The 7,056-nt window shown below is 51.6% G+C and overlaps 3 protein-coding genes across 3 annotated transcripts in view; 2 read left to right on the forward strand and 1 right to left on the reverse strand.

Annotated features, from left to right (window-relative positions):
* Positions 1-16: 16 nt before the first annotated feature.
* On the reverse strand, positions 17-3,006 carry LOC102892006 (39S ribosomal protein L49, mitochondrial-like). The gene is made up of 4 exons (XM_006911118.3): positions 2,864-3,006; positions 1,639-1,789; positions 708-832; positions 17-594 (listed from the first exon to the last, which is right to left on the reverse strand). The coding sequence occupies exons 1-4, from the start codon at positions 2,939-2,941 to the stop codon at positions 448-450; spliced, it is 501 nt and encodes a 166-aa protein (XP_006911180.1). The 5' UTR covers positions 2,942-3,006; the 3' UTR covers positions 17-447.
* A 59-nt stretch (positions 3,007-3,065) lies between these two features.
* FAU (FAU, ubiquitin like and ribosomal protein S30 fusion) lies at positions 3,066-4,554 on the forward strand. Its single transcript, XM_006911119.3, has 5 exons — positions 3,066-3,206; positions 3,440-3,522; positions 3,617-3,761; positions 4,170-4,225; positions 4,382-4,554. The coding sequence occupies exons 2-5, from the start codon at positions 3,448-3,450 to the stop codon at positions 4,505-4,507; spliced, it is 402 nt and encodes a 133-aa protein (XP_006911181.1). The 5' UTR covers positions 3,066-3,206; positions 3,440-3,447; the 3' UTR covers positions 4,508-4,554.
* A 2,035-nt stretch (positions 4,555-6,589) lies between these two features.
* ZNHIT2 (zinc finger HIT-type containing 2) overlaps positions 6,590-7,056 on the forward strand; it is a 1,551-nt gene continuing 1,084 nt past the window's right edge. Inside the window, exon 1 of the mRNA XM_006911120.3 lies at positions 6,590-7,056. Within this exon, the coding sequence (XP_006911182.1) occupies positions 6,734-7,056 (323 nt within the window). The 5' untranslated portion in view covers positions 6,590-6,733.

Here is a 7,056-nt window from a genome sequence, read left to right on the forward strand (position 1 = left end):
ATGTTTGTAGCAGTGAAGATCTGAGGGCCAAGGCTGGAGTATGCCCTGTCCTGTGCTATGCTCCCCTGAAGTGGCTGAGCTATTGCTTCCACCAGAGGGGCAGTTAACAACCTCCAGAATTTGAATAAGTGAGCCCAAGGAGCTCCAATGAAGGGAAAGCAGGAACAGATCAAAGTCGGGGGCAAGGGGGTACAGCTAATGACGCCCACTAGCTCAGCTGTTTCTGGTTAGCTAGCCTTCTCCCAGAGCTGGCACCTGTGTAGAGGGTCCCATTTCCCCCTTTATGCAAACAAGCCTGCTCTGAAGCCCGTCAGCCCTCTACCCTGCCCAAGCTCTCAGCCCTAGTTTCTGTACCCCGATCCTGGTTGCTCCAACACCAATCTCCCTCGAGATCCCCTGGAATCCAGTCTGTGGGGGACGCTGTCATGCAGGCTGCTCAGCTGGGCCTCAGAAGCCCTTCTCTAGGAGCCAGGCTTTGAGCTGCTGGTCAAAGTAGCCCTTGACCCGCAGGGTACCTGTCACCTCATTGACCTGGGTGATAGGTGCCTTCCCCAGCAGTGGGCTCAGAAAATCTTCCACATCCTTTTGCAGGGCCTGGGAAAAGATGACAAACCAGGCCTGGTCAGGAGACCTTCCCCTCTAGAGGACTCTCATCCCTTCAGCCCTGAGAGGATCACAATCAGACCCTGACCCACCCACCAACTTACCCAAATGTCCCCCTCAACCTTCCGGATCACAGTCATCTGGCGGTTGCCATGTGTGATGTCCTTGTAGACAGGGATGTTGTGCATCCGAGAGCGCCGCACAAAGTAGGGCAGGTCGGGTGGGGTACCTGGGACAGAGGAATGGTGATGGGCCAAGTCTTTCCAGGCTTCATCCCACTTCGGCAGAGGCCTTTCCCCTCAGAGTCTGCAGATGATCAGTGCACCTGATGGCAAAGCCACTTCTAGACTTCAGGTCAGACCTGCTCTTGCCCTATGTTTAGAGTCAGGACCAGCTTGTTCACCCTGGTACCCTAAGGCCCAGCACAGGGCCTGGCACCAGAAAGTGCTCAGGAGAAATGAGGTCAGGACCGTACCTCCCTGGAGCTTTGGGTAACTCCCTGGGGCCAATCCTTGCCCTTCTCTGGCTCAGGGAGGCTACAATCAATCTCTGGCACAAAAGGATGGGGATTTATAAGCAGTGAACACTTATCATATGCTGGACTCAGCACTAAGTGCTTTATGTGCCAAACAGATTATCTCCATTTTGCTGAAACAGATTAGGAGAAACTAAATGACTAACTCAAGATCACACTGGCAGTGAATAGCAGAGTCAAATTTGGACCCAGAACTGCCCAACTCCGAAGCTGTGTTCTCAGTTATGGTACATGGCCTACTGCAGGGTAGAGGGGAGATATGTCCAAGCTCTTGGGTCTTCTCTCTGTACTTCACTTTTCCTTCATGGAAAGACCTCATCCCAATAGTGTGGGCTCCATTCTTGAGCTCTTCCTTGAACATGAGACAGATCCTCACCCCAAGAGATCTCAAAGCAAGTTCTGAACCTCCTGAGTTGTTCAGAGTCTCTGCTAGGGCAGACCGACCACTAAGGAGGGGTTCCTCCCTGCAGCCTTCAAGCCATCCACATTATGCAGCTCACCTCTGGGGGGCTGCCAGCCACTAGGAGTAGGATAATGTTCATGCTTTGGGGGCTTTGGGATGCTGGTAGGGGGTAACAGGCGCTCCACAAACTTGTATTCGTCCACAGACTCCACGAAGCTGGGGTAATTGGGAGGCCCCTGAGTCTGGCTCTGAAGCAAAAACAAAAACAAAAACCAACCATCTCTCCATCAGCCCACTTGCCACCCACCCACCCAACACAGAACAAGGAGGCCTTTAGTAAGTAGAAAAAGGAAACATTAGAAGTGGCGAGAATGGCATAAACAAACAGCTGGAAATAAAGCACCAGACTTCACTTTGTCAAGGTGCAGGGTATAAGGGGGACTAGAAAAGAAATTTTAGCATTCCGAAGGGGTTGCCTTTCTTAGTCTCTCTTTGGATTCAAATAAGTGTGTGTATACTTCTGTGAGCCAATTAACCATTAAGTCTGACTATTACAGCATATTTCAGTATTGAAAGATTCTTCTCTAAGTTCTACAGAAACATTCTAGTTCTAGGTTAGTGACTTCAACAATCGTGATAGTTTTCTACTCACACTCATCTGATGTGACCCTCCCTTACCTGGAAGATTTTGGCCTCATACAGACACCACCAGGCACTGTACTGAATGCTTTAAGGGTATTGCTTTCTCTTAATTCTTAGAATGCAACAAGTAACTTACTTTATTACCCCTTTTTGCATCCAAGGAAGATTAAAACATAAAAATTCTACGTAAGGTCACACTCCAGTGTCTGTCCTCCCATTCTCCGGCCTAAAGATCCTTCTTGGACACTTCTCCCAATAGAAACCACGCAGTCCTGATAGGGCGCGGGGTTACAATGAGAACAGGGAGGCAGGGTGAAATGGCCTGTATATCATGAGCTCTAGGCTCCCAAAAGTATCTATCACCAAGGATCGAGCCGACCTGTGGATCCTGTGGACCAATTTCTCCTTCAAAAAATTAGGCAACGAGAGTCGTTGTGCAGCCCCTCCCAGTACTGACTAACCGGGATTGTCCTCTAACCAGGTTTCAACCCCCACACTCCGAAGGGCGCTACAGGCCCCGCCACCTCTTCTCAATCTTGTATCTGAGCTCCAGAAAAGTGCCCCCGATCAGATGGGAAAGCTAAGGCCCTAATTAGGAACGCAGTTTTCAAGGTCGCAAAGAATAACAGTGAGCCTCACACACAGCCCTCTGCCCCCAGCTCCAAGCTCAGCGCTCTCACCAGCCGCCGTGCCCTGCAGCCAGGTAGGACGCCGGTTCTCCAGCCCCGCAGAGAAGCCCGGAACACACTCGCTGCCATCTTGAACCAACCTCGTACACTAGCCTTCTAGGCGCGTAACCGGCCTGGCCCCGCCCCTTCCTGCGCACGTCGCCCGGGACGCAAAGGGCGCCTGCGCAAAGCGTAAGGGGGAAGGACTAGACGGCCCTAGGCGGTATAAATATCAGAGGCCTCGCAGTCGCTCAGCAGTGACGTGAGACGCAGCAGGCGGCGAGTACGTGTACGCCCTTGCTTCTTCCTCTTTCTCGACTCCATCTTCGCGGTAGCGGCGGCGGCCACAGTACAGGTAAAATTTGGGGCACGGCTGGATCCAGAGGGTTTAATAGCGGGTTGGCCGGGAGGTCAGAGGACGCGGGAAAGATAGAGGAAGAGGGGCTGCTTTGTGGGATGGGTCTTTGTCATCACCCAACCTCCCTGGCAGGCCCACGTGAGACTCGCGATCGTCCCCGGCCCATCACCCATTCCCCGAGTCCCTCTCTCCCAGAGCATGTCTTTCCTTACAAGCATTTCTTCCCTTAGTTGCCGACATGCAGCTCTTTGTCCGCGCCCAGGAGCTACACACCCTCGAGGTGACCGGCCAGGAAACGGTCGCCCAGATCAAGGTAAGGCTGGGTCGTGCTCCCCGGGCTCCATCCTCTTGTGTTCTTTAACCTCGTTCTTCTCGGGAAGGGTAATGAGGCTCGTCTTTCCCTGTAGGCTCATGTAGCTTCTCTGGAGGGCATCGCTCCAGAAGATCAAGTCGTGCTCCTGGCAGGCACGCCCCTGGAGGATGAGGCTACCCTGGGCCAGTGTGGGGTGGAGGCTCTGACCACTCTGGAAGTAGCCGGCCGCATGCTTGGAGGTGAGTTGGGGAGGACTGTCCTTTGAACTGCTTGTAAGCACGTAGTGGGTGTAAGGTGTGGAGATCAGTATCCTCAATCCAGGGTGGTTCTTCCTGTTTACCGCAGACTGAGCTCTTGAGATCTTGAGAGATCCGTGGGAGATGGAGCCAGAGTACAGTTCTATTTCATCAGTTACTTATTAGATCCTTGTCTATTTGTTTCCTCACTAAAGTCAAGGGGTTAGAAGAGATTCCCCAAGGTGCTCTTATGTTCTTGTTTAAAGTGAGGTGCTAGGAAATCCTGAAGTGAAACCCTAGCCTGTACCAGACTAGGCCTTGCTGGTCAGGCATCACATCTTTGCAGCTTTGTTCTCACCCCTGTGGGACCTTTTTGCTGTCCTAACTACTCGTTTTCCTTTTCCACCGCAGGTAAAGTCCATGGTTCCCTGGCCCGTGCTGGGAAAGTAAGAGGTCAGACTCCCAAGGTAGGTGAGATTTCTGGTGGTGTCCTTTGGACTTTGTTTTTTTTCCTATCACAGCTAATCTAAGACCTGTGGCTCTCGAACTGTCTTCTCCTTCCCTGAAGCTGAGAGGGCATGGAAGAGGTCAACCAGAATCTAATCAGCCCTCCCTTTTCTCAGGTGGCCAAACAGGAGAAAAAGAAGAAGAAGACTGGTCGGGCCAAGCGGCGGATGCAGTACAACCGGCGTTTTGTCAATGTCGTGCCCACCTTTGGCAAGAAGAAGGGCCCCAATGCCAACTCTTAAGTTCTCTGTAACCTGGGCTTTCTCTAATAAAGCCACTTAGCCGGTCATCTTGTTTCATTTTCATTTCCAGGGCCTCGGGGAGAGAGATGGCTTTTAGGGCTGGCAGTGTTTCCACTAGAACAGTGACTTTTCATTTTGGTTTCTTGGCAGTGTCAAATTAGGAAGAGGCAGAGGCCCTTGGAGGAGGGCTGGGTAAACTATAAGAAAAGGCTTCCTATGAAAACTAGCAACCACAGACACCAGCCTTTCAAATGTAGACTTGGAAAAATTGCTCATCTCAACTTGATAATTTCCCCAAATCTTTTTTGTTGTTGTTGATATCGTTGTTCTTTTAGACAGAAGATAGCAGGAATTATGGGAGGTTTTATGGAGGCAGCAATGGTGGGGAGGAGTTCTAGCAGAAGATCTGGCCTTTCCCTGAACTTGGGACCAGCTGTGTCCTTAATGGAGTCCAGGATAGGAACGTGATCTGCCTCAGCTTCGGAAAGCATTGGCTGCTTACATTGGCCCTGCAGTAACCTTGTTTGTACTTCTGATATCCTGGCTGGCCTTGCTAACCTAATCACAGCTCAGGTCGATCAGTTGATTATTTCCATGTTTCCAGAAATACAGTTCTCTGGAGCTGATTCAAGATTCCCTGTTGGCAGCACATGCATACCCACTCATTCAGCTAAAGCTTTTGAACCTGCTGCTTTCTGGAAAACAGCATACTGTGAGGTAAAGACTTGGTCTAGACTTGGACTGCCTTTAGTTTGGATCCTCACTCCATTTATAATTAATCTCTGCCGCCATCTCTTGAGAGTTGCTATGAGGATTAAATAAAGGATGTAAAGTGCTTAGTTCAGCACCTGTCACCAATGTTCAAATATATTGCCTGGTTTTGTCTCTTTAGACATGGCTTCCTAGGAATTTAGATTCTTGGGTGGGAAGTCAGGAAACTAAAAGAGTTACAGCCTCAAAGAAAGTCAGTAATGTGCTGTTAGGTAGATGGGACATACTATCCTAGGGAAGCTCTCTGAAGATGGAGTGTCTGAAACTGAAGGAGCCAATCAAGTGATGAGATGAAAGTGCCAGTGGAGAGGACTATGTGCAGAGGTGTGTGACAGATCCTGCAGCATATTGTCTGTCAGACATGGAGAGGAGTTTGAGTCCAAATGCACTGGGTGGTCACCAAGGATGGAATGGTGTTAAGCGAGGGACTGATGTGATCTGACTTGTGGTCTAATACTTTTCTCAGGCTGATTTTTCTGGGAGGATGGCAAGAAAGTAAGGAAACCAGTTAAGGTGGTATCATCCAGTTGAGGAGCAAGTAGTTTAGACCACCAAAGGTGGTGGGGATGCAAACAATGAACAGACACAAAGGTCATCTAATCCATCTAGATCTTGGTAGGGGAATTATGATCCATACTGAAATAAATACAAGGTATTGTGAAGGCCGAACTGACTCGAGGTGCGATTGGATGTGAGATGAGGGACCAAAGAACCAGACCTCATTTCAGGAGTGCCATGGATCAATGTCACAGCGCTTGGTAGGGTTTATGGGTCATTGCTCCCATTCTGCCACAAACTGTAAGCTCCATTAGAATAGGACCCATCTCTTTGCTCAGCGTGTTTTTGGTGCCTAGTGTGGAATCTTCACTTTAAAGTTGGATAAACGATAAGTTTGAAGGAGGAAATCAAACAGGAACTTAGGTTAAATGCTTCTTTGTTGAGAAGAGGGAAAATGCCCCCAACACACACACCTAATCTAGGCTAGGTACCCCACCTTGGGCTTTCTTCCACTCTCCTCCCTTTGTGTCTCCTAGTAGAATGGCTGTCCCTCCAGAGCAGGGGCGCGCCTCATCTCTTAGGGGCCTGACACAATTAATGGCCCCGCGTAAGTTCTTGGCAAAGACCAATTACAGTTTCTGCGCTTGACAGTGCTAAGGAAGCAACCACTAGGGGGCGAACTGGTACCGGCGAAGAGAGCCTGACGCACTCGATACCGCCTCTCACCTCGCAGGGCGGAGCTCGTACGTCACGAACCGCTCCTGCGCCGGCCCAAGCCCTACTTGGCAGGGGTGGGGCTTGGCTTCCGAGTGTGGGCGGGAATTGTCAAGAGTCCTCGGGGAGCTCTGGGTAAGCGCTCCGTCGCCCCACAAAGAAGCGGAAGTAACCGACAGGCGCCGGAAGTTGCCGAGCTGCAACCCCTTAAGCGTTCGGGGGTGGCTTACGGTGCCAGTTGCCATGGAGCCGGCCGGGCCTTGTGGTTTCTGCCCCGCTGGGGAGGCGCAGCCAGCGCGTTACACCTGCCCCCGCTGTAATGTACCCTACTGCTCGCTACGTTGCTACCGGGCGCATGGCAGCTGCGCCGAAGACTTCTACCGTGACCAGGTGCTTGGAGAGCTCCGCGGCCGCAGCGCCTCGCCCAGCCGCCTAGCCAGCGCCCTCCGCCGGCTGCGTCAGCAACACGAAACCGAGGACGAGCCGCAGGACGCAGGCCTCAGACCTGGATTGGAGCCCCGCGGCCTCTCAGGACTGTGGGAGAGGCTGGCCCCGGGGGAGAAGGC

The sequence above is a fragment of the Pteropus alecto genome, unplaced genomic scaffold, assembly GCF_000325575.1.
Source record: "Pteropus alecto unplaced genomic scaffold, ASM32557v1 scaffold43, whole genome shotgun sequence".
Lineage (NCBI taxonomy): Eukaryota > Metazoa > Chordata > Mammalia > Chiroptera > Pteropodidae > Pteropus > Pteropus alecto.

Excerpts from the sequence above, each read along its gene's own strand:
- LOC102892006 (XM_006911118.3), bottom strand. The coding sequence starts at position 2,941 with ATGGCAGCGAGTGTGTTCCGGGCTTCTCTGCGGGGCTGGAGAACCGGC. Across the intron at positions 1,790-2,863 it reads GCTGCAGGGCACGGCGGCTG|AGCCAGACTCAGGGGCCTCC; the intron begins GTGAGAGCGCTG and ends TTTTTGCTTCAG. Across the intron at positions 595-707 it reads AGGTTGAGGGGGACATTTGG|GCCCTGCAAAAGGATGTGGA; the intron begins GTAAGTTGGTGG and ends ATCTTTTCCCAG.
- FAU (XM_006911119.3), top strand. The coding sequence starts at position 3,448 with ATGCAGCTCTTTGTCCGCGCCCAGGAGCTACACACCCTCGAGGTGACC. Across the intron at positions 3,762-4,169 it reads AGCCGGCCGCATGCTTGGAG|GTAAAGTCCATGGTTCCCTG; the intron begins GTGAGTTGGGGA and ends TTTCCACCGCAG. Across the intron at positions 4,226-4,381 it reads TAAGAGGTCAGACTCCCAAG|GTGGCCAAACAGGAGAAAAA; the intron begins GTAGGTGAGATT and ends CCCTTTTCTCAG.